The sequence below is a fragment of the Halichoeres trimaculatus genome, unplaced genomic scaffold, assembly GCF_033239565.1.
Source record: "Halichoeres trimaculatus isolate MK-OKI-2021-1 unplaced genomic scaffold, fHalTri1.1 fHalTri1_scaffold_2, whole genome shotgun sequence".
In the NCBI taxonomy this organism is placed as follows: domain Eukaryota; kingdom Metazoa; phylum Chordata; class Actinopteri; order Labriformes; family Labridae; genus Halichoeres; species Halichoeres trimaculatus.
The window spans coordinates 30,637,501-30,661,345 of record NW_027437180.1 but is presented as its reverse complement, the minus strand read 5'-3'; the positions used below and the strand labels follow the sequence as shown (position 1 = coordinate 30,661,345).

The 23,845-nt window shown below is 38.2% G+C and overlaps 3 protein-coding genes across 7 annotated transcripts in view; 1 reads left to right on the top strand and 2 right to left on the bottom strand.

The window, feature by feature from the left end:
- Positions 1-373: 373 nt before the first annotated feature.
- Positions 374-8,185, bottom strand: smc2 (structural maintenance of chromosomes 2). Its single transcript, XM_074665474.1, has 25 exons — positions 7,867-8,185; positions 7,536-7,685; positions 7,311-7,433; positions 7,194-7,232; positions 6,982-7,092; positions 6,818-6,862; positions 6,474-6,707; positions 5,973-6,122; positions 5,658-5,891; positions 5,373-5,532; positions 5,014-5,131; positions 4,557-4,695; positions 4,327-4,446; positions 4,034-4,238; positions 3,729-3,864; positions 3,281-3,405; positions 2,945-3,138; positions 2,690-2,833; positions 2,404-2,478; positions 2,120-2,239; positions 1,828-2,028; positions 1,630-1,746; positions 1,179-1,339; positions 935-1,082; positions 374-786 (listed from the first exon to the last, which is right to left on the bottom strand). The coding sequence occupies exons 1-25, from the start codon at positions 8,032-8,034 to the stop codon at positions 601-603; spliced, it is 3,603 nt and encodes a 1,200-aa protein (XP_074521575.1). The 5' UTR covers positions 8,035-8,185; the 3' UTR covers positions 374-600.
- A 1,686-nt stretch (positions 8,186-9,871) lies between these two features.
- exoc1l (exocyst complex component 1 like) lies at positions 9,872-16,403 on the bottom strand. The gene is made up of 4 exons (XM_074663563.1): positions 16,275-16,403; positions 11,805-11,927; positions 11,383-11,561; positions 9,872-10,447 (listed from the first exon to the last, which is right to left on the bottom strand). The coding sequence occupies exons 1-4, from the start codon at positions 16,288-16,290 to the stop codon at positions 10,178-10,180; spliced, it is 588 nt and encodes a 195-aa protein (XP_074519664.1). The 5' UTR covers positions 16,291-16,403; the 3' UTR covers positions 9,872-10,177.
- The window catches only part of clockb (clock circadian regulator b), a 15,956-nt gene continuing 8,391 nt past the window's right edge, over positions 16,281-23,845 (top strand). For 4 of the 5 annotated variants that reach the window (XM_074663532.1, XM_074663515.1, XM_074663551.1 and 1 more), the window contains exons 1-11: positions 16,281-16,425; positions 18,840-19,005; positions 19,317-19,468; positions 20,154-20,242; positions 21,110-21,169; positions 21,431-21,579; positions 21,994-22,085; positions 22,338-22,427; positions 22,879-22,999; positions 23,449-23,562; positions 23,725-23,843. In XM_074663532.1, coding sequence (XP_074519633.1) covers positions 20,226-20,242; positions 21,110-21,169; positions 21,431-21,579; positions 21,994-22,085; positions 22,338-22,427; positions 22,879-22,999; positions 23,449-23,562; positions 23,725-23,843 — 762 coding nt within the window. In that variant the 5' untranslated portion in view covers positions 16,281-16,425; positions 18,840-19,005; positions 19,317-19,468; positions 20,154-20,225. Of the gene's footprint in view, positions 16,426-16,557; positions 16,847-18,839; positions 19,006-19,316; positions 19,469-20,153; positions 20,243-21,109; positions 21,170-21,430; positions 21,580-21,993; positions 22,086-22,337; positions 22,428-22,878; positions 23,000-23,448; positions 23,563-23,724; positions 23,844-23,845 lie in introns of those variants that run through there. The other variant, XM_074663525.1, reaches the window with a different exon arrangement.

Here is a 23,845-nt window from a genome sequence, read left to right as displayed (position 1 = left end):
TTGGTGTTGCTTTGATCTGTAAAAGCTGTAAAGAGCTGCAGCTGATCAGTGTTTTTAGCTCAGTTTCTCATTTTACCTAAAATGAGAAACTGAGCCAGCTGGGAGCACTTCCACTAACTAGTTTGTTAAAATTTTCTGCTTAAAGAAAACTTAGGTGAAAATTCAGCTAATGAAAGTTTGGTGAAAATTTAGCTAACTTTCATTAGCTGAATTTTCACCCAAGTTTTCTTCAAGCAGTTTCACGATGTGCGCTGAAGAAAAAAAAAATACCACAGTCAAAGTTTTGTACTTAGCAAGCTTTATTTACTAAAAAATATATTGACCCATAAGCTGCATTAAAAGAAAACACATTTTTTGTGAAAAACACAACACCAAAGAAGACAAGATGACATGGGACAGTTTAAGAAAAGTCTTGAAATTTACAGATAAAATGGTTAAAATACACAAAGATTTGAAAACAAACTCAACAGTAGAAATAGAAGAATATACACAATTGATCACAGAAGCTGAAATTACAACTTTCTGTTAACAGGTATGGTTTAAAAGAGAAAATATCTGAGGAAATTTAGGCGTGATTGTTGAGCTGTGTCAGTGCAATAATTAGCCAATGAGTTGTTTGTTCCTCTTGTCTTTCTGACGAGCCTTGTCATGGCCTTTCAGTGGAAGGTTGGCGTCACTCTGGCTAAGCGCAGTACGTGAAATTGTGGACATGCCGTCGACAAACTTGGTCTTGAACAGAACATTTGCGTTGGTGAACATGCCATCCTTCAGGGACACCACAACAAACTGTAGGAGAGATATTAAACAAGGTGATGTGAGTGGTTTTTGATTCAGGGTAAATAATTTGATGCTTATATATCTGTGTCCTATAAAAAACAGCTCATTCATCAATTTGTTTTCAGTTTAGGTAGGAGAGCTGTGTGTTTTGACGTACCTGTGAGTGTCGGAAATGCGAGCGCAGCATCTGTCCAATGTTCTGTGTATGAGACAGATCCAGGGCAGCATCCACCTCATCTAGGATGTAGATAGGAGCAGGTTTGAAGAGCAGCATGGCCAATATGAGAGACAAGGCCACCAGAGACCTGAAAACACAAAGAGAAAGCTTAGTTAACTTCACAAAAGTCAATGGAGCTGACCGAAAAAATTAATTCTATGTATGTTGTAGTGTTGTAATCTACCTTTGCCCTCCACTAAGCTCAGTGAGGTTCTCCTTCCAGGTGTTACCCAAAGCAACTTTGAACTCAAGGCCATCCAAGACACCACAGCCCTGTGGAGGAGCTAGCTTAGCTGTGGCTCCTGGCAGCAGGGTGGAGAAAATAGAGCCAAAGTCCTTGTTCACCTACAGGGAAAGAATCCAAAATGAAGATGATCCAAAAAAAATGGGTCGGAAGATTTAACGGTAGGAACTGGGTTCAAACTTTGTGGCACACTCATACTAATCGATCACTTTCATGATTCATACTTGGTTTAAATTTCTTTGAAGCTGTCTAGATTTAATAAGCAAGAGAAAAGGGTATGCTAAAGCTGTCCTCAATAAATATGATTAAAGCAAAACAAAAGAAAATTGTTCTCTGTTTCCTTTGACTAACAAACGTGGGGACAGATATAGTTTGTTCAAAGAGGGCAGACCTTCTGCCATGCCAAGTTCAGAGCCTCATTCTTCTTCTGGTCCAACTCCTCAATGGTCTGCAGGATTTTTGCCTTATCGTTCTCCACAATCCTCTTTTTCTTCATCAGGTCGTTGTACTAAAAGAGGGACAACAGCTGTGAGATAAATGTGGACACTCGGAGCTTTAATTCTACTAACAAAACCCTTTGTGCCCTTACCCTCTCCTCTGCCTCGTTCAGCATGTTCATGGCCCTCTTGTTGACGTTTCTCTCCAGCTTGGTGGTTGTCTCTTCCAGTTTCTTCAGCCGTTGTCCAGCTTCTTTGGGGTTGTTGGTCTTGAAGTCATAGGATGTGTTTGGCTGGCCGAAGAACTGACGTTCTGAGTGGATCCAGTCATGTTCCTCCAGCATCCGAGACACCTGGGGGAAGAGATTAAAATATTGAGATGAAGAATAAAAACCTCAGGGGACAACAGAGATGATTGAAATTCACTACTAAATGTTTGTGTACCTTATCAGCAGCCTCCTGACTGTCCTTGCGGTGCTTGCTAATGTTGTGTTCCATTTCCTTGATCTTCAGCTGAACTTCATTGTTCTGCTCCCTTATTTTGTTGGCCTCTGAGCTCTTTGCCTGAGTTAATAAAACCAAAACTGTAGTTAGCAAATCTATCAGAGAAAAGTTAAACTGTCTCAAGAACACCATGAGAAAAAAAAAACTTCAACAAAAGTCTAAGAGGGCTTCATCAATTCAATTATTTGTTATCACAGCCCAAAGCTTTTAAAATAATTGCTTACCTTCAGTTCTTTGTCCTGAGCCATGATCACTTCTTTCTGTTTTGCGAGCTCCTCCTGGGCTTTACGCACGGCTTCCTACAAAAAGAGGCAGAAAGAGTCACGGTGAAAGAGGGTAGACAAATGAAGACAGAACATTAACGGTATCATAAACATAAAAAAAGACAACAACCTAAAAACTAATTTTTTAGTCAACACCAGTATGCCTAAGTTTATGAAAGGCAGAGATTTCCCCTGGATGCATACCTGCTCAATGTGTGAAACAGTTCTAATGAAAAAATATAAATACCTTGTTCTGTGCAACCGTGCAAGCCATGCTGTCTATCTGCTCCTGAATGGCCTTCATGGCTTCATCTACAGCCTGAATCTGCTGTTCATAACCCGCCTGCTCCCTCCGCAGCTCCTCCAGCTCCAGGGCCACAGCCTCTGACTCCTGTTTACACAAGCAAGAAAAGAGAAACAAATCATTTCTCTAGAACCTTGCTTTTTTGACAAACTAAAAAACAAAACAACAAAACAAGAGAACTGAGCAGTGCAATTGTACCTGCTGCTTTTGCTTCAGTTTCTTATTGAAGGCATCAGCTTTGGCCTTTGCTGCATTCAGTTTCTGTTGGGCGGCTTTCAGCTCCTTCTCTCTTTCTGCCTCAGCATTCTTCATCTTGTTTTCCAGCACCTTGTACTTCTCCTCAGCTCGTTTCTGTACCTCTTTAGTGACGCGCAGAGTCTCCTCACTCTCCTCTGAAACCACACGCACACACACACATGAAGAGAATAAGAAGTTATGAAACCCCAATAATTATTCAGAGTCAAAGACTTTGTAAAATGTGCTAGTACATATGAGAGTTATCATGAATTATATGTAAATTTATTCTATTCTAACCAATTGCTTTGCGCAGTCTCTCCAGCTCCTCTTGCTGCTGGTGGAAGGAGCTCTGCTGCACTTTGGCCTGCAGAATCTGTTCCTCCTCCACCTTCAGCTCAAACTGCTGCTTCAGCTGGCGATACCTGCAGGAAAATTTGGGTGAGGTTGAGTGTACTATGAAAGAAAAGTAAAGAAATGTTTCTGTGTTGCTGATAATAACAGTAGGATTTGTATTATAAATTTAAATATCCAGGAAATCCTAAGAATGTAACTCTAACCATTACTTACACATTGCCGGGCACTGTTACACTGAAAGTTCATATTTAAATAGAGGGGGAAAAGAGTAGAACTGTTCTTTCAAAAATCTAACATCTACTGTAAACATTCTGCTTAGCAGAATTATCTAGCCCTGATCATAACAATTTGAATTTATGAGACCATTTTGTTTTTTGTGAAGTTGGCATACTTCTCCGCGATTCCCTTGAGGCCAGAGAGCTGTCGTTCAGTTTCCTGCAGCTGAGCTTCCCTCTCATTCATGTTGTCTCGAACATCCTTCAGCTCCTGCAGGCTGGACAGAACTGATGCTGACTGGGAGCGAGCACCTCAAGATAGAAAACAGATTTGCATTTTAAGTATATAAAAATTGTTGCATGGAATTTAAAGTGAAACACAAGATTTTTTTCTTTCTCTGCAGACCTCTTAATCTTAATCAGAATAGGTTAATGAATTATTGACATGCATGTCTAATACATGACCTCCCATCGTTCTCACCTCCGCTGAGAGTTCCCTGAGGGTCAAAGATGTCCCCTCCCAGCGTGACTGTCTTGGTCATGACCTGTCTATCAAAAGCCACTTTCTTGGCATTATCCAGGGTGTCACACACCAATGTTGATCCAAAGACATATTCCATGGCTTTACGCAGGTCAGATTCATATCCCACCAGAGACAGAGCTGTGTGGACATTGTCCTCTCCCACCTGACAGAGAAGACAGGACAGCGTGAGGAAGGTATGAAAGACAGTGTTGCCTTTCATATTGATTCTATGTAATACTCAAATCACTTACCAGGTTCTTGGCAGCACTGACCACTCTGTCACTGAGTGTCTTGGCAGAGATTTTGTTGAGTGGGATGATGGTGTACCTGCGCTGCAGCTCGCCCTTCTCCAACAGCTTTTTACCAGTCACCTGGCGTCAGACAAAAATATCTCTTATCACACTCAACAACTCGTCTGCAAATCAAATGGGAACATCACAAGATTGTGCTCCAGTGAAACACTTCACACCAGTTTACCTACCTCTGTGTCAACTACAATATTATATAAACGTCCTCCTGCAACAACCTCCAGTCCAGTTGAGTAGGACACATCACGAACTGTGATCAAGTTGGCGAGCAGACCCTTTACTTTGCTACGGTCCCATCCTCTCTCTGGGTCCCTGTATGAGAAAAGATATCACATTAAAAATCTTTCACATATTCCTGAAACTGCATTAAAGTTTTGATGTCAAATTAATTAAGACAGTTTTCATAACTAGACAATTAAAAAGTCAAAAAACAGGTTCTGGGTCCTCCAGACACAAGACACTGTACAGTTTGTGTCAGGCTCACACAGATCATTCAGATAGCTGATGCAGCACAAATACACAATAAGATGACACATACGCTAAAATATTAAAAATATGTGTTGGTGTGGAGGCTCTTCAGTTATCAAAACAAGTGTGACAGTTATGAGTATACAATGGACAAATCCTTACTTGTAGTCAAAGCGCAAGTTGGGGAAGCGGGACATGAGATTCTCATAGGTCTCTTTGAGTTTGGAGACCTCCCTGGACAGCTGTCTCCTGTTTTCCAGCAGACTCTCCTCCTTTCCATCTGCATTTGGACAGAAACCCAAAATGCTGTCATAACACACACAGCAATAACAATGGATGTGTAGAATCTAGTCAGGCTAAATCAATGATTTAAAGTTGCATGCTTTTTTGAATTTTGGTTCATAGTATTCATTCAACCCTTATCATGTCCTGGTATATATTTCATAAGGTCCCCTGTTAGAGGCCCCTGAACAGAATACATATAGTACCAACCTAAACTAATGCACTCACACACACAGTACCTTCATAGTTGAGTTTTGCCAGCTCAGCCTGCAGTTTCTCCCTGCATTTTTTGACAGCCTGCAGGGCATCCTGGTCCTTTTTGTATCCACTGTCCATCTTTTTCACCTCAGCCTGTTTGGTCTTCAGCTCTGCCTGTGCATGTTTCAGGGTCATTTGAGCCTGCAGAGAAAGGAAAGCAGGGGCAGGATTGATCAACAATCTTTAAATTCACCAGGACACACACTTTTAGCCACTTAGTTTAGACCAGGCATATTTCCTCGCAGACATTTACGTCCTCCCCTCACCTGCTTGGCCTCAGTATCAGCCTTGCTCATGTCATTCTTGCAGGTCATCATCTGTCCAGCCAGTGTGGCTTCTTCTCCATCCTCATTGGTAGAGAGGCCTGCAGACACAGCCCTAAAATGCTGCTCTGCTGCTTCTAGAGCTGCACTGTCTTTCTGTCCCTCTTCTTGCAAAGCCTGAAGCTGCTCTGTAGACTTAGAAACCTCTTTTTCCTTCACCACAAGCATTTTCTTGTCCTAAGGATAAAGAAAACCAGAGTTAAGATGAAGAAGTTCAACAGAAAATTTCTACTTGTATGAAATATATTATCTACTTACCTCCTCCATACTCTTGACAAGCTCCTTCCTCTTCTTGGTTTCATCTTTCAAATTCTGTTTTTTCAGATCAAGCGCACTCTGGGCTTTTGCATCAACACGCTGTACATCTGCTAAAGTTTCCTCCAGGGTTTTCAAGACTCCATTCACCTCCTGGAGATGAGAAGATAAAGATTAAAAGAAAAGATAAAAACAAAGTATCATGAATGATGATTATCTAACCTTGCTGGGATTTAATAAAATAAAAGAAAACCTATCATTTTGCTGGGCTATTGAGATTTTTTTTTATTTTGATAGATGCCTTTGAACAGAAAAAAAAGTAATCTGCCTTTGAAAAGATCTAAGAATGAGGAAAAAATGAAATGCAAAGAATATAATCATCCAGAGAAAACGTGTTAAATTCTAAAAGATTAACAGCTGGATTGAAATTTGATTTAAGAGCTAATCGTAGGAAGTCTATAAAGAAAGAACTGTAATCTCATTAACCCCTGTTTTTAATCATACCTGGTCTTTTTTCTTCTGCAGCTCCTGAATCTGGGAGGACAGCTCCTTAACTTTGCTCTCATTTTCAGCCATGGTGGCTTGCATCTTAGTGATGTTATCCTGCATCACCTTCAGATTCTCTGCTGACTTCGCCTTTGTTTCTTCTGCACAGACGAACAACCAGGCCACATAGAGCCGGGACAAGTGCTGGATCTCACGCATCAACTTTTGGTACTCCAAGTAAGATGATCGTTCCTGAGGAAGGAGGAAGGTTTAAGAAAATGAGAGAAAAGTGACTTAAGAAAGAAGTGCATACTGGGAAAATTATGTATAGTATGTTTGTTTTTATATCGCAGTTTACCTACCTCTTGCAGTTTTTGCATAGTTGGGGTAATCTCTTCATCCAAAATCTTAAAAATTATAAGAAAAGAAAGCCAAATAGTTTAGTTTATGTTTCATCTTATAAATGCAGAGTGAACTTTTTCTTGTTTTTTTTTTTTTTTTTAATAAGCATGCAAGTTGAACATACAGTCTGAATCTCCTTCAGCTTTGCCTCCTTCTTCTCTATGGTTTTCTGGGCGCTGATTTTTTTACACTCATACATCCTTGTTCCTGCTGCCTCCTCGATCATGGCAAGAATCTGAAGGGAAAAAGTTGCTCAGTAGAAGACTCAAAAAGGCAGATAAGTGTTAAGTGTGTAAAAAATACTCATAATTAAATGCTAGATAATGTGTGTTTTACCTCAGGTGGCTTCATGTTAAGAACTTTGGTGATCCTCCCCTAAAAAATATAAACATATCTTAAAATTGTACTTTGAGGGAATACTATCATATACAATGCTGCAGATTTATTACTGACCTGCATGATGAGAAAATGTGGGTTGTTAACATTGAGGCCAACAGAGCAGAACAAGTCCTGCACACGAGTGTTGTTGGCATTGACTCCATTGATAAGGTACTTGTTTCTGCCTCCAATTACAACCTTGAATTAAAAAAACAAGTTCACATTCACTGCACACAACAAGCTTGTACAAAAAATGGCAGTGGCCTCCAAAAACTCTTCTTTCAGTATTTCTACGCGTACCTGTCTGGTGATGGTGATCTCATCATGGGTCTCAAATCCCAGAGGACTTTGGCTCTTGTTGGCGTTGTCAAAAGTAATAGACACAGTGGCCTTAGTTATACCACCCTGTCCGTTTTTGTACACCAAGTCTTGGAGGTTGGAAGCTCGCACCTAAAGGGTTATTTATAACAGAGGATATTTTAAGAGTTAGCACTTGTGGTAATTGTTGACAAAAAAAAATCTTACTAATAGATACACAAAACTACAGCTGCCATGCAAAAATACTACAGTGTACGAGATAGTTCAAGTAATATGAAGCTCAAATTATACAGCCTAATAATGAAGTACTCACATGGGAAAGATTGGAAATACCCAAAAGGAAGCATATTGAGTCCAAAATATTGGATTTGCCGCTGCCATTTAGTCCTGTGATGGCGTTGAACAGCGGGTCAAAGCCGTTGATCTCCGTCCTCTGAGCGTAGGACTTAAATCCTTCAAGAACAATAGACTTGATGTGCATTTTCAGACCGTTTCCTCTCTCTTCGCAGATCCAGAAGGCAAGGGTGGTTGTGTTCAAATAATCCGTTAAAGTCAAAGCAGTGGGCTACTGCTCAGTGTTTACAACCGACAAACAGAACGCTCGCCCTTCTTTCCTCTAACTTGAATTTTGGCGGCAGGCGTGGGGCTGCAAGGCTGTCCTGTCTCTGCCTGTTCAGAAGTTAAAAAAAATATCATGACTAAAAGCAAGACTTTAGCCATTCTTTAACAACGAGTTGAAATATTAAAAATTCAAATATATAACTGAAAAACACCACTTCATTTTTTTAATTGTCTGTATGCCTTTTTATTGTTGTCAGGCAACAGTAAAGGATACTGAAAGTTCAGCGATATTCTGGCGCCATCTCTCGGTAAAAAAATAAAATAAGATTACATGTGAAATACTACTGCATTCAGAAAAACAACCCAGAAAAGATCCGTTTATGGTAAGATATTTAGCTGATTATTACAGCAAGTATTGTAATGATGGGAGGAAGTTGTCTGAGTACGGAAGTTTTTGTGGACTTTTTTTAAGGTTCAGTCTTAAAATAGGGGTGGATTCAGGTAAATTAGGACATTGGTAAATTGAGACAGTTTAAAGGAGCAGCCCAATGTTTCTGCTACTAAAGGCAAAATAAAAAGCAGTTAATACAGACACATTGCTGTGTCACACTGTGCACAAATACTGGGGTAACTTGAATTGGAGGATAAGGCCAGCACCTAACTAGTTGATTTTTAAAAATTAGGAAGTAAGTGAAATGACATAAATAATATACACATATGAATAATGATTAGGTGTCAAAAAACCAAGGTGTGTTTATATTTTATGAACGAGGGTTTCTTCTTGGTCCAGGTGGTTTGGTAATTTGAGACACAGTAATATTTACATGTTAATGTAACTAAAATAAGGTCAGTTGTGTTCACAGGGCCTTTCATCTAAGAAACCTGTGGTGGCAAAATAATATCAACCAAATGTTGGAGCTAGTGCATGTGCTTGCCTTTATGCTTCTTTATGACTTTATTCTTATCTGTGGTTCAACCTCTTTTTATACCTTATTTAGAGCAAATTCAAAAGAAAGAGAAAATTTGAAGAGAACACTTACAAGTTGAACAGAAAAAATGATAAAAGCTGATGACAAGTACATGTTGTGTGATAAAGACAGGGCAAGAAACACTCCGCTTATCACTTTTGTTGTTGTTGTTTTGCACTATTGTATGATTCAACGTCCACAGTAATAACATGTGTCCTAGTATACCTTACCTGCTGTAACCAAACTTTACCAAACATGTCACAAAATAATAACTTTGTGTCATCTACATTTATAGCTTAGGCTACACTTTTTAAAAATGATTAAAAACAACTAATTTATTTCTATAAATAAAGTAAACACTGTGAAATTCATAAATGTATTATATTTAGGGTTTTGTTTCGTAGTTCTTGTCAAGAATATGATCACAAGGTAGAATTACAAACTGTCCTAATTTACCCAAATCCACTCAATATTAAAGTCCTGAAGTTTCAGCTCATGCAAATCACTATAAAACCACAGCAAGCTCCAGCACAAATACCTCAAGAGCCAAATTCAGTTTAGCTAAGTTCTTATTAACTTAATTTGAATATTAAAAGGAGCATGAAGTTGCTTTTTTTCTTTTTGGTCAGGCAATAATACATTTTAGCTGACCATCTCCTTGAAAAATGTCTTACTTTAAAACAATCTTAATTTAAAAAGAAATAAAACACCACAACATGATTCATTTTTAATAAAGGTAAGAAAATGGCAAGCAATTTGTAGCTTTTATTTCCCATTTAATGTCAACATTTTAACAATAGCCCACAAAAAGAGTACTTTCAGTCATCAAAGGATCACACAAAGAGAAGAGAATTAACAACATTGAGTGTATTGAATACAGATTAAGCAGAATATGAATGCAAAAAAATGGAATGACAAATAACTCATTGTCGAAAGTTTTTTTTCTAATACAACACCAAATGCCTGCGTTCACTTCACGTATCTGACTTACATCAATTTTTATTCATGTGATTACCTGTTCTTTCTTTCTGCTTTTCCCTTTATCTTTTTCATCCTCACGTCTTTATTGACACACTCTATTACTGTGTCATTTCATTATGCATCCAGGGGCACTGGACACATGGACAGACACACCAGATTGAATGCATAGAAGCATATCTGTGTTAGGACGACGCAGTCTCCTCTGTTTGAGTAGAATGAGGTGGGCTTTATGTAGGCCCAGTCAAAGTTCCGCAGGTTCAGTGGCCCCTTACAGTGCTGGTCACAGAGAGCCACCAGGGCTCGCACAAAGGCATATTTGGCTGAGCAGCTGATGGCTGTTACTGTACGCACCTTGTTAAAGTGCAGCAAGAAACACGGGTCATCCTGGAGACAAAATGCAGAGGAGACACTGATTATTCACAGAAAAAAATAAAATTTTAGCTCTTTTTCAAATTAGAGCTTGATCATTGATTTACTTTAATGTACACACAGGACAAAGTAGAATAAATAAGGTGACACTTTATTGATCTCAAAGGGAATGTCCACAAAATAACAAAAAAATAATAAGCATGCATTTAAATAAATAAATAAAATGATATGGGTCGATGAAGTAATTTAAGTGAGAGGTTTTACAATGGGTGTACAAAGAATAAATGAGGAACCATACTGGACAGTAATAGAAAATGTTTTGCATTACATAACAATTAATGGGGACTTTCATGGAACAAAGTGATGTGGTTTGTTAAGAGAAATATCAAGTTCACACCAGGACGAAGTAAAAAATGATAAAACTACTGTACAGCAACACTATCAGGAACAATTATAAAAGGTAGTTAAGAACACAGCAGCAAAATGGTAGATGGTAAGTGTAAGATACATCAGATGAGCAACTGGGAGCTGAAAACATAAAACTATGACAGCAGCAACTAATGCAGCGTAGATTAATTAGTAATAAAATGTGACACATGATGCATTGATGACTAATGAACAGAAGTAAGGGGTGCAAGAAAAGACAAAATTGAATTGACACAGTTTTTTGTCAAACAGATTTCAACCTTATAGAAATGAATTATTTAGGTGACCATGCATGTAAGATAGTCATATATTAAATAAATAATAATAAATAAACATGAACAAAGATATTGAAGTTTTAAAGGAGACTGTAAAGGTGAAAAAAAAAATAGAATTCAATCTTATTTCAGTTATTTAAAGTAATGTACTTTAATTATCGTATTCTGTGTCAGTTATTATTCCTTTGAAATCTAGTAAAATAATGCATAAAATAATGATTAAAACATCAAATAACAGTGATGACTCACCACATCAGCATCTCTCCCATCAACAAGAGTCAGATCTTGTAGGGACCAGATCTCTGTCCTCCGGTAGCACTCCTGTATGCAGGAGCGTTTGGTGTGGGACTTCTTGGAGCCAGACTTGAGGGGCGTCTGAGATATTTGACATCGCACTATACTCAGCTGAACCACTTTCCCTTTGGCAACTGCACATAAAGGGACAATTATAAAACTTTTCACAGATGTTCAAATTAAATAAAAATAGATAATAGATGATGCTCAGCATTCAGATTTTTATCATTCAAAAAGTCGAATCAACCAAAATCATACAATGTGACCCTTTAAAGCAGCTAGACTAGAAAGTCCTGTAAGATTGAAACCGCCATTAAATCTATGGAGAGACTGCAGTGGTTGTAAATGAATACCTGATTAAAGACTAAGCTGTTTACCTGAGACACAGAGGAAATGTCTTCCGTGCGAGGGCTCTTCAATCTCGATGAACTCCACCAGCCTCTGTTTTGCAGGTCGGAATAAAACTCTCTGCATCTCCTCCCTCAGAAGAGACGACATCACTGGAGACGCAGTCACAGGAGATTAAAGACAGGAGAGTAGGAAAAAGCCCCCGAAACAGAAACAGTGAGGCACAGAAGACAACAGGGAGGTGGTGGAAGATGAATATTCCAACGGAGAAAAAGTTGAGAAAAAGATAAAGCGCGTTGGGCAAAGAAGACTCAAAACCTGGCAGTGGTGGGGAGGGAGCTGGAGTTTCCTCTGGTATGTGGTTGTGTGTGAATGAGCTCATACACAGACAAACAGGAACACTGCAACAATCAGGTTTGATGATCAGTGTTAATCTTTCATTACAGTACTGCCTTCATACCAACCTTAGGGATTTAAGGGAGAAAGGGAGCAATTAAAGGCCAGTCTCTTCTTCATTTTTCCTTTTATTGCTTCAATTAAGATCCATTACTGAACTGATGTCCAGGTTTCCTGCTCATATAGGTCTTACTCTTGGATCTTTATTTACTTGAGAGTGTCTGACCCAAAGCACTGACACATACAGTACTTAGTAGTACTGTATGTACAGTACTCTAGCTGTTCTGTTTATTTTTTCCTGTATAATGTTTCTTTCCTGCTCTCTGTGGTCTCTCTGTCTCCACTCACTCACATATAGACGTTGATATATCTAACATGGCATAGTGCCCAATTGTTGTCTGTGATTAAACGGTTGTTGTGTGGGAAAAGGATGTCCCACAGCACTCTGCATGGTTTCCATTACCCTGTAATAATTCAATCTCTGGGAACAGGTACAAGTGAGGTGAAGCACTTAAATGGAGGAATTTTACAAGTCCATAAATGGTGCTATACTTCTTTAGTCACCATGACTCTGGAGGACAGTTTTGTAGGTGAACACACAAGCAGTACATATATGACTTGACATTTATGCACATGTTTTATAAGTTGGAGTTCATGGGAATTGTCTCAAATTGTGGGAGGAGTTTTCCATAATCAAACCACATCAGAAGAAGCAGGCCAGAGCTTTAATCTGATTTGTTGTCAGGAAAAAGTATGGCTCTAGTGGATTGGATTTGTCACGTTTGTGAAAACAAAGACAGGTCGCTCCACTGCTAAGTGCTTTATGGTTGTTGTTGTTGATGGTTTCTGTGGGTGTTCTCTTGAAAGGCTCTTTGCCTCTGAGATGGAAAGCAGAGCAGATGGGCAGGAAGTAGGGAGGTAAGGAAATATACAAGTGTTGAATCTCATGAATAACACATGAGGTTTGTTGTACTTACTTATCATAGACTTTAACCCCAGTATTTGTCATGCACATTGAAGAGATGATTATTCCAAAAAGAAACGGACGAAAAACAATAGTGTCCTTGGCCTGTGGCCAAGGACACCTTCTTGCTCTGCTAGAAGGTGTCCTCAGCTCAGGCCTCGGACCCTAATAAATGGAAAATAAATGGTCCAGAACAGACATCTCAAGATCATTTTTTTGCCCTGCATGTCACAAAAGGCTCAATACCAATAGCATTAATCCACAATAACAATATAGAATGCACCATTAAAACATTTGAAATAACACTTGAAGTTCTCTGGAGTTTTAGAAATGTTATTGGCAATCAGTTTTTAGATGTAGCTTCTTATTATTGATCTGTTAAAAATGCTCCTAACAATGACAGCACTGATTTACCATTTTATCCTTTTTATATGTCTCATCCATGTGTTTGTATCTTAATTTGTGGGATAAGGTGTTTTAGGAATTTTTTAGTCATTTCATTTTATTTGATTTTGCGTTTCATGTTCAAAAACAGCTGCTTACAAACTAGCAGGTGATAAATGTGGAACGTTTGTTGAACTGATTTAAGACAACATGGGAGGAGTCTGGATGAAGAGGTGCACATGATGTGAGAGGATGTAGAGGTTGTGCTTCTGCCTTATCTTTAAAAGGAAAATCAAATGTATGGAGCATCTAAAATATGAAGGCTGTGATGAATTTAAAAACAGTATGGTACATTTCTGAAGAAGCTGATGCAGAGAAAGAACATTGGGGAAACTTAATACAAAAAAAAAAAAGAGAGCAAGCAGTAGAACAAAATCCAAGAAAAGAAAAGATAATGGATTTTTAAAAATAGCATATTGTTGAGATATATTTGTAATGCAGCACAGGATGAGCTGCTGAGGATAGGAAAGGTGATAAAAGACAAAAAATAAATAAATAGATAGAATAAGTGGAAGAAAATCCTTTAAAGGGGATAATGATTAATCCAAGGAAGGCAGGAGGGAAAAATGATGACAGAGGAGAAGAGGAGGAGGGAGGGGGGCAAATAGAGTTCACAGCAAGGAAGGAGCAAAAAGCTGAGATAGTGCTGGGGTACAATGAGTCCATGAAGGAGAAAAGAATTAATGAGCTCTCTTCTGTTATAAATTGGGCAAAAAAAAAAAAGAGTTAATGAAAACACTTCTGTTTAATGTGCAGCTTTGCAGGTTGGAATAACAATGTGTGCCTGATGAAATAAGAAAAAGAATAGTATACATAAAAAATATAGATTCTTCTGTGTGAAAATGTGCAATTTTTTAGGGTAATATTTGAATTCAAAGTCAAACTGAAAGCACAGAGTTACAGTGCAAGGAAGTGTGTACTGCTGTCTGGTAACTGTTGACAGTTCTTGACTGATTACACTAAAATACAATTTTCAATTTTGATGCCCCTGTGTGGTGTTTTTGACTAGTCATCAATTAAAAAGAAAATTTAAAGTGATGCCTCATAAATGACAAACTAAAGAAAACAAAGCCATCAGCAACACAATTGATAATATCTATTTTGTAGTATTAACAGCCTGTAACAATTGTGAGGGAGGAGGTGTCAAACCAGACTCAACACACTGAGGGTGCATTTTACAATGATAAGACAGCAGGATGTTTTTTATAGATTGATTTTTTGGTGCTTACACATGCACAGGATAAATCATCTAATATATAAAAGATACCACTTTGTCCACATGGGGCACCATGATTCAGGAAGTTCCTTGCTGGAGCATTTCTTTTAAGTGTTAGCAATATTATGTTTGTTAACTTACCTTGATTTTGGATTGTCAACCCCACCACAGTCAAGGCAGATGACTGTCTAACCTACTAATGTTTCTGAAAAGCAACTTCAGAAAACATTTGTTTTTATTTGGTTCTGAATGGATATTGATTGATTTTGATTATAGGCATCACTTTGTTATTCTTTCTCCTGAGTGTTCAGATAGTAAGAAAAATGTCAGGTGACGATTGTCATATGCTATACAGTCAGTTAGCTCTGGGAGTCTTACAGGGTGGAGACCTCTGCCCCAGAATATTTTCTGTTACAACAGCAGAAGTGGTTTAATTATGAGTCATGGTTAATTCCACGACAGGATGTGGCTATGGTTTCAGGATGTGACAAATTGAGATAATTTGGTGACATAGCCTACCAAAGTTATAGACAGATTATAATGTAAGCGAAGACGGTTATGGAGAGATTAAAGTCCTTTGTCTGTTGAGTCTACATGTTGTTATCTTAGATTGTTTCATTCATAAAAAGGAATGGACATGAACAGTCTATTTTGCTGACTATTTTCAGATTATACCTCCCCTTAAATAACATTCATTCTGTGTCATTTCTGTGCTATATTTATTTTGATGTTTGATGTACATGTACAGTATACCTAGTTTGGAATTACGTTTTATTTAAGCACTTGAAGGTTTTTTTTCTCTTTCTCTTGGTTTTTAATTTCATATAATGTCAATATGAGTAACCATGTGTCAGTAAAATTAAAAGGTCGTGTGGATAAAATGTAAAATGAACCACTAATTCCACACCATTCTACATAAAAAGCTTTCTTATCTAAGATGCCCCACTGTATGTATTTAAGGGGAACCTCGTCACACTACAGGTATCACGTCATGGATTGTGGAGCTTCTGATTGGATGTCGATAAAGGGGGAAACCCTTGCCATCAGGCAGGGCCATCCCTTCCCAACCCTGCTCTTCTCCGTCCTGGCCACCGTCCAATGTCACATTCACGGAGCATTCACTGCACAGTAAACTTTGTTTTCCCATAATTTATATTGCGATGCAGAGGTCCCATTTACAGACTTGAAAGCATATTCGAATTCAGTCCTAGATTCGAATTTTCAATCTTCATTTTATGTAAACTGATCAAATAAGTGGACAATCCATTTCTCCAGGTGCACAGTGATTAAAGGCCAGGACTCTGTATTGTTATATTGTTTTAATTAAAAATAATAGGGGGGTAAACTATATGAGAATATGAGTAGGAAGTAGTCCGGCTGATAAAAAGACTAAACATGCGGAGTCATTTCCTCTTTGAAGACAACTCAGCGGTTCCCCCGTTTCTGTTGCTACTGTACTTGCAAAATAGTGCGCCCTACCGTCTCCATTGCGCATGACTGTACGTCGTAATATGAAGTAGGCCTCCTGTTTTTCTCTCCAACCCGGAGTCCTCCCGGCCCCCACCGCCTCGATGTCGATGCAACGCACAAGTAAGCAAAACACGGAGGCTGATGTCGATTATTTCGAAAGGTAAGGTCTTACTTATGCATATCTGACGGTAGCGACAGATATTTTGTGTACAATGGCAAAGCCGTTGAAGTCGGTAAACGGTTTTAGCGTGCGGAAGCGGTTGGACTGCAGAGGAGGCTTCGGGACTGTTTCCGCACGCTTGAGGGAGAGCAAGGCCCAGTGACCCACATTCAGAGCAGCCAGTGTGTGTGTGTGTACGAGTGGGCGAGCGTGTGCGCGTTTCCCTGCTCCTGTGTGTATGTGTGTGCCTGGGCACCGTGTGTATATGTGTGTGCATACATCTGCCGCGAAAATGTTTCCACCATCGCTGCTTTAGGATTTTTAGACACCACCGACATTATTGTTTTTGTCGGCATTTGCGAGGATTTCGCCCTGTGCGGATGTTTAGACTCGACTGTCTCGCGGTGTTTGAGGACCAACGGTAATATTTGAGAGATTATTTTGTCTTCAATGTCAGTTGTTGCGTGACAGCTTGAGGCTCGGCGCCAGCTTGCCTTGATATAGATACTTATATTCCCCCTTTTCATTATACGGTGATGAAATGCGTAAACCCATCAAAAGTGTGTCATTCTGCATTTGTGGGTGTCGCGGGAGAGGGAAATCTCCTGAGTTGGACGGATGGTGTTCGTTAGCAAGCTTAGTTAGCATGCTAGCTAGCTAACTAACGTTAAATGGGTTGCTCTCTTGTGGTTGTATAACGAACACCTGTGGCACTAAAAGGCACATTAAAATGTTTATGTTCTTATGTGGTAGGTAATGGTTGTTTTGTCCGACTGTATAGTGGGTCTCCACTGGGTGTTATTGCTAATATCCGTGTTTATTCATTGGGAGTTAGCTGAATAGTCCAAGGAAGCAGCTCAGTCAAACGAGGCTTCACATACTGACCGTAAGGAATACATGACTTACAGTCAGGCCGGTGCTTCCCCGAATACAAACCACTATTGAGTGGTTTATTAGGATATCCAAATCTCAGTGTTGGCTCATCCATATAGATGGGTAACGATATCCTCATATTTTCTTTACTATACCCGCTTTGACCTTCTCAGTTCCATATATTTTGACCAAATAAATAATGTAGAGTTCTGTGTTTAAGGTCAAATTAGGATTCAGATGTTCCTGTTGTATGTTTGATATTGGATCTACTTAACAATTTGAAAGAAGTAAACTGTACCTTGTTAGTCTACACACACACACACACACACACACACACACACACACACACACACACACACACACACACACACACACAGTGATTCCTATCCTTATCAACATCAACTTTCTATTCAGGATGCACAGTTTTTTACTTATCATATTTAATGTTTTAGGATTGAGTCTTTTCTTGGCATTTCAAAATGAAAAACCAGGTCACAAGATTCTTGTAAGACTAAAGAGTAACTCCCATTACATTACCTGGACCCTGGGCCTAGGGGTCATTGCATGGGTTTATTTAGAGTCATAGATAAAACTTATTGACCAAATTATCAATATGGTTATGATTTAATTAAACTTAAATATGTATTCCGGTCAAGAAATGAAGGTTACTTAGCTTGGGTGATAATTTATTTGAATTTGGAAAGCTACTACATACTTTATTTCCTGCAGTTATCAAACAGGAAAAATAATTGTAAAACATGCATAAGCTGAAGTTTCTTATCTATGATGGTTGTATGCTTTAATGTTTCATATCTCTGTGAGTGGAAAATAAGGTTTTGAAGGGCTTTTGAAACCGCTTTTCACTATCAGAAATGAGTGCTGCATTGCTGCAATTTGATACCACGGCAAATGTTTATTAAGTCCTTTTTCGACAACATAAATGAACCAGGGAGAGATAACAGTTAAACTGTTTTATTTTGCACTTCAGTTTATTTAAATAAATTACTAACACTCTGACAGTTGATAGTGGTTTTGTCAATTTGTTGATTTAACCAAAAAAAATCGTAATCTCAGATAGTTGTTTGTGTTTTATTTTGGACTTAATGGCAAAGTGACTGCGGTGTCTTTGTTGAAAATGACCTGTCATTGTTAATTGAAATTTCATGTATCAGAAGTACTAGTAGTATTGGTACCCCGTATCGCTGAGTATTCAAGAGGGTGAACTCGTACTGGTATTGGTCTGAGTGGTATTGAACATCCCTAACTTGAATATCTTCTTTTTTGGACTTGTTGTCAGGTGAATAAATAATATTGATACTCTACCTTAAGCTCTACAAAGCTATCATTGTTTTCTATTAGTTAATTGATTTAACAAGTACTACAAGTTTGTTAGTTGGATGCAGTCTAACATCCTGCGTTTTTCTTGCAGCAACCAACACATTTACATTCCTCGATGACTCTTTCGTTTTGCATGCACTGTGAATTGTGAGCAAGAGTTCAATTGTATGCTTGGAAATGAGTCTGCCTTATTTGTGTTGCAGGTTAAGGTGTGGCTCACACGTGAGGATTTCTCAGTGCCTCGAAGAATAAGATCCAATACCTTTTGTCTGCCTGCAATGAGACATTCCAGAAAATAAATTGGATTCCCCCTCTATTTTTTTCATAACTGGGTCTAACTCCTCCATAAAACTTCAAAAGAATAATAATGTAAGTATAATTATTGATTCATACAAGGTTTTTGTTGCTGTACTGATTTATGTCGGCTTGAATCCATGTACCATTCTGCTTTGCAATTTGCTTTGATGGTGGCTCTTGCAACAACACAGCTATCATTTTTTAATTCTGCAATCTAGGACTGAATACTTAATAAAGGTGTTTATTTGACTATAGGGCCATGCATTGGGTGATTTGTCTTAACATCCCTTTGTTAGTTCAGATGGTTAACTGCTTAGTAGTGCCTTTAAATTGACCTGTTGACCTCACATGACCCCGATTTTCTGCTCTGATTTATTTCTTAGGTTTTTTTAAACCACCATGTCTTTCCTGTGGTCTGGTTCCTTCTCATGACCCCAATGACCACTACACCAGTTGTGACCACAGAGTCAGCTTTGACCCCAAACCCTGTCTCCAACCCCTGAAAAGACTGACCGAGTGCATTGGCTGCATTGGGGTAGGAGTCATTATGGACACACAAACACATGTAGCATTATGTGACTTGATTGATTCCCACAACCCTTCTTTTTTTTGCAAAAAAAAAAAAAAGAATTTCAAGTTACACTGTAATTAAACATTCTGAGTTGTCATTCATATGTTTGGAAATGTTTCTATCTCTTTTTGATACCAGTGCTATGAATTTTGTGTAAAATATTTGTTTTGCACTAGTGCTCTAATTTAGGAGTTGTGTATGTGTAATTTTGCCTCAAATTGAAAAATTGCCCACTGGCTGGAAGACATATTTCAAACAATAAATGTATTGCTTGCAATGCATTAGCAAACACAAATGTATAACTGTAATTTAATGTCATTCTAATGGAAAATATAATGTCAAGAAAATTATGATGAGAAAATTTGGCTTGTTTTCATGATCTACTGACCACTATGTATGATTTTGTGCATGCAATTGCATGCCACAACAAAACTGGTACAGTAAAAGCAAACTCCCAATGATGAACTGAGTAAGGCATCATGCAATTTGGTTTGCATAGTTTGTTTTGAATGACTCAGAATTTAATAAATGTAAAACAAACAGATATAGTATAAAGTGGGCCCTAGTTATGTAAATTACATTGCATGGTCTGTGCATTTTGTCAATCTTTGGTCCACTAAACACGGTTTTGGTTTTCTGTCTCTCATAGGTGGTCTTCCAAATGCCTACCTCACGCCTAAAGAGCAAATCACTGCAGCCACAGCCCTGATCAGCAGCCACCATGACATCAAGCATAGGGTAAGCTGTGCACATGTTTACACATAATCTGTTAAATATTTGATTGATCAGAGATGTAAATGAAACAAACAGGTCTTTATAGTTTGATAGATTGTATTACCTAAATTGTTTTTTCTTTTGGAAAGAATCAAAGCGGTTGTCAAATCAGTGATAATAAAAAAAAATGCAGAAATTATTTTACAATTTTAAACATGCTAATAACACTAATAGTACTACACAATAAAAATGTTAGTTACAGTGATTATATTAAGAAAAATGATATAATGGAGATTATTCAGGGATAACTAATTTCAACAGAGTCATATACATGGCTAACATATAATTAAAGGCATCAAATAAAACCATTTTTGTTTCAATATTGAGGTTTATAGTTGTTAAATTAGCAATTATAAATGCAAATATTTTGAATATTAGATATCATGCCACAATAAAACACATCTGAGACAAATAGGGGTTTCCTGTCTCCATTGATATGAAATATAAAAAGTAACATACTATGTTTATTATTTTCAAACGTCATTCATTCATACAAATGAAAGTATTTGTATTGACCTAAATTACTGGTAGCGTAGGCAAGATCACGCCCTGTTACACAAATGCACTGCTAACCTTCTTGGCAAGCAAACACATTCCTCCTCTCCCTCTCTCTCCCGCTCTCTCTCTCTCTCCCTCTGTCTCACTCTGCTTTTTGTGTGACCCAAAAATAAACCTGCTCCTGGCATGTAGGAATCCTCTCATTAGCCGCCATCCGTCATTAGCTATTATTAACAAAACCGGTCTGCTTTCAAGCCACCAATAAACGTGCACTCAAAGGAAAACACAATATGAGCCTGGACAGCGTGTAAATATTTTTCTCTCCTCCTTTAGGGATGATTGTAGCATCTTTGATGGGTTGATGGAAGAAGATGAAAAGGACAAAGCAAAACGGTAAGAAACTTCTGCAGAATGGGAGCCTGATGAGGATTGCTGCTCTAGTGAGATGATAAAAGATAAAATGTATTTATCTGGTTTGATTTTGTACCATACACATCAGTCAAAGTGTCTTTATTTAAGCTTTCCTTGGGTCACATGACACAAATGGTACTGCTGCTATTTTTAGCTTGTTTTTGTTGTTGTTTTCTTTTGTTGTGTAGTTAAAATGTAAATACTCAAACATTTATTTTAGTTTATGGCTCATTTTTATTGCAGCGTGTCCCGTAACAAGTCCGAGAAGAAACGGAGAGACCAGTTCAATGTCCTCATCAAGGAACTCGGCACAATGTTGCCTGGCAACACTAGGAAGATGGACAAGTCCACCATCCTGCAGAAAAGCATTGACTTCCTTTGTAAACACAAAGGTAAACCCTGCCTGCTGTCTGTACCTGACTTCTGTCTGTCCAGGATGAGAATAGAAGTAAATTTAGCTAGGATATTGTTGATATGCATTGCCAGTTTGGCCTTTCTTTCATCTCTTAAATTTTCAGACATGAACCTATGTTGAACTCTTGGAAGTTTTTGTGCTTAAACAGTTTAATGCTTCTTATGGATTACTATTGTCTCAATGCCAATTGTTATCATTCCCATGCATGACAGTTTATCAGCTGCCTCTTCACCAGTAGTGTTATCTGCTGTTCTGTTTAATAGCGCTGTTTACACTATGAGCTTTGTACCATCAGTACAGTTTTTTCTACCCCATCCTGTTTCCCTGCGCTTTGTGTGAGTTGTTAGGTTGCTTTGAAAAAATAAAAATTGGATTCTTTTTCTTCTGTCAGAGATCGCAGCCCAGTCGGAGTCGAGTGAAATCAGGCAGGACTGGAAGCCTCCCTTTCTTAGCAACGAAGAGTTCACCCAGCTCATGCTGGAGGTCAGAAATGTCACATTTTGTTCCATAGTCTTGTTTGTTGCTGCATTATTTTGGTATTTTTTTATCTCTGAAGCTGTCTCATGACAAGTTTATTTAAAATTTAACCCAAAGAATTGATTTGAAGTAGATTTCTTTTTAGGAGTCGAAAGAGATTCTGAATGACTTTAAACAAAGGCCTGATTGATTTTCACATCTTACTTCGTTTGCTCTAAACAACAACTGAGCTCCCTTTTTCTTTTCTTTGATTATCAGGCTCTGGATGGGTTCTTTATAGCAATAATGACTGATGGAAACATCCTTTACGTCTCTGAGAGTGTCACCTCACTATTAGAACATCTTCCAGTAAGTAGTTTGTTCTTTTTTTTCCCTTTAGTAGATTAAACAGCCCTTCCACGTAGTGGTCAAATTCAGCATGCCATTGACTTCCCTTCCGGACACAAGATGTAATATGGTTCCTTGAAATAAAGATTGGGTTAGAAATTCAGCCATCCATTCACTGGTTTCAAACAACACAGGATCAATGGATAAACTGAGGATTTTTTTAAATCCCATAGATTTTGACAAAGATTTAAGTCTTAGGTCTTCTGTGCAAATTTATCAAACTTAATTATGATGATACTGGCATGCAACTCTATTTCCCAGTGGAGTTTATGGTGAGTGTTTGTTGGACAGTCACTGCTCTAAGGCTTCGGCTGCATTAGTTTAAGTAAACATATTGAAATGATCTGTGTGTGGGGAAAGAAGATTGAGAAAGTGTTACTGATTTTTGTTTCTCTGTGTTTGTATTCACCAGATGGATTTGGTGGACCAGAACCTTTTAAACTTCCTGCCCCTTGGGGAGCACTCTGATGTGTACAAGGCCCTGTCTACACATCCCACTGACACAGAGAGCCTAAACACAGATTACCTAAAAAGTCAGTAGCGTGTATTGTCGTTCAAACATTAGCTGCATAATCACCCAAAATTAGATAATATAATACAGTCTCTGTTTGTAAATGGAACTACTATTCAATTTAAAATGTACTTGTAAACAGCAGAATGGTAAATTGCAAATGGAAAGGGTTCATTTAGTACTTTGAGTAGTCTTCAGACCACTCAAAGGGCTTTTAGACACATTCACCCATTTATGCATCTTTCCCAGTTCCCATCTTTTAATGAATCAGCTCCAGTAAACTCAAATAGCCAACATGCATGTAACTTGCAGTACAACAACTCAGAGGTCAAAAAATGTTGGGTTGTTATTTTTTTTAAATTTCACTGAAATACCACGATCTCTTTTAAATAGTGAAATAAAAAAATGTTGTCTATGTAACTTAATGATTTTAAACTGAAATTGTTTTTTGCTCAAATATTTTGTCCCCAGCTAAGAACCACATGGAGTTCTGCTGCCATATGCTGCGAGGGGCCATTGACCCCAAGGAACCTCCTGTCTATGAATATGTAAAATTCATTGGTAACTTCAAGTCTCTTGACAATGGTAAGTCAGTTTCCATTAAAATCAAAAACCATGTTTTTGCTTTTTCGAATTACAATCTTGTGTATTTCAGAAAATGTGCATCAAAACAAAGTGGCACAGTTATTTCTTCACAGCGTAAACAAGAGTTTGATGGCGAACTCTGTTCTGTTCTTTGTTTTGTAGTTCCCAACATGACAAGGAACGGTCTTGCAGGGGTGTTACAGCGATCACTCCAACCTGCATTTGATGACCAGGTGTGCTTTGTAGCCACTGTTCGACTGGCCAAACCTCAGTTTATCAAGGT

Bases quoted from the DNA above. Each gene is read 5' to 3' on its own strand.
- exoc1l (XM_074663563.1), bottom strand. The intron at 11,562-11,804 runs GTAAACAGCTTA...CTTTATGTGCAG, and splicing joins ACATTTCCTCTGTGTCTCAG to TTGCCAAAGGGAAAGTGGTT. The intron at 10,448-11,382 runs GTGAGTCATCAC...TTTTGTCTCCAG, and splicing joins ATGGGAGAGATGCTGATGTG to GATGACCCGTGTTTCTTGCT.
- smc2 (XM_074665474.1), bottom strand. From the start codon at position 8,034: ATGCACATCAAGTCTATTGTTCTTGAAGGATTTAAGTCCTACGCTCAG. The intron at 2,479-2,689 runs GTATTTATATTT...CTCTTTTTGTAG, and splicing joins GCACGGTTGCACAGAACAAG to GAAGCCGTGCGTAAAGCCCA. The intron at 1,083-1,178 runs GTAGATTACAAC...TTGTGTTTTCAG, and splicing joins GAGCTTAGTGGAGGGCAAAG to GTCTCTGGTGGCCTTGTCTC.